This window comes from Meleagris gallopavo, unplaced genomic scaffold, assembly GCF_000146605.3.
Source record: "Meleagris gallopavo isolate NT-WF06-2002-E0010 breed Aviagen turkey brand Nicholas breeding stock unplaced genomic scaffold, Turkey_5.1 ChrUn_random_7180001955710, whole genome shotgun sequence".
NCBI lineage: Eukaryota > Metazoa > Chordata > Aves > Galliformes > Phasianidae > Meleagris > Meleagris gallopavo.
In genome coordinates this window covers 3,342-4,438 of record NW_011216428.1, presented here as the reverse complement: position 1 = coordinate 4,438, position 1,097 = coordinate 3,342, and the positions used below count along the sequence as shown (strand labels likewise).

The 1,097-nt window shown below is 42.9% G+C and overlaps 1 protein-coding gene across 1 annotated transcript in view; it reads left to right on the top strand.

The window, feature by feature from the left end:
- Nucleotides 1-498: 498 nt before the first annotated feature.
- Nucleotides 499-1,097, top strand: part of LOC104917112 (chromodomain-helicase-DNA-binding protein 8-like) — a 3,695-nt gene continuing 3,096 nt past the window's right edge. Inside the window, exon 1 of the mRNA XM_019611789.1 lies at nt 499-510. Within this exon, the coding sequence (XP_019467334.1) occupies nt 499-510 (12 nt within the window). The remainder of the gene's footprint in view (nt 511-1,097) is intronic.

The following is a 1,097-nucleotide window of genomic DNA, read 5'->3' as shown; positions in this document are numbered from 1 at the left end:
TTCCTTGCTTTTGGGTTTTCTCCTTGGGGTCCCATTATTTGTTGGGTTTTCTCCTTGGGGTCCCATTATTTGTAGGGTTTTCTCTTCGGGATTCCGTTATTTGTTGGGTTTTCTCTTTGGGGTCCCGTTATCTGTAGGGTTTTCTCTTTGGGATTCCATTATCTGTTGGGTTTTCTCTTTGGGGTCCCATTATTTGTAGGGTTTTCTCCTTGGGGTCCCATTATTTGTTGGGTTTTCTCTTTGGGGTCCCATTATTTGTAGGGTTTTCTCTTCGGGATTCCATTATTTGTTGGGTTTTCTCTTCGAGATTCCGTTATTTGTTGGGTTTTCTCTTTGGGATTCCATTATCTGTAGGGTTTTCTCCTTGGGGTCCCATTATTTGTTGGGTTTTCTCCTTGGGGTCCCATTATTTGTAGGGTTTTCTCTTCGGGATTCCGTTATTTGTTGGGTTTTCTCTTTGGGGTCCCGTTATCTGTAGGGTTTTCTCTTTGGGGTCCCATGATCTGCAGGGTTTTCTCTTTGGGGTCCCATGATCTGTAGGGTTTTCTCCTTGGGATCCCATTATCTGTAGGGTTTTCTCTTTGGGGTCCCGTTATCTGTAGGGTTTTCTCTTTGGGGTTCCATTATCTGTTGGGTTTTCTCTTTGGGATTCCATTATTTGTTGGGTTTTCTCCTTGGGATTCCATTATTTGTTGGGTTTTCTCTTTGGGATTCCATTATCTGTAGGGTTTCTCCTTGGGGTCCCATTATCTGTAGGGTTTTCTCTTTGGGATTCCCTTATCTGTTGGGTTTTCTGTTTGGGATCTTCATCTCTTTAGGGTTTTCTCTTTGGGGTCCCATTATCTGTTGGGTTTTCTCCTTAGTGTCTTCTTCTATTCTGGGTTTCCTACATGGGATCCCCTTCTATTTTGGGTTTTCCTTTTAGGATCCCCTTCTATTTTGGGTTTCCTACATGGGATCCCCTTCTATTTTGGGTTTTCCTTTTGGGATCCCCTTCTATTTTGGGTTTTCCTTTTGGGATCCCCTTCTATTTTGGGTTTTCCTTTTGGGATCCCCTTCTATTTTGGGTTTTCCTTTTGGGATCCCCTTCTATTTTG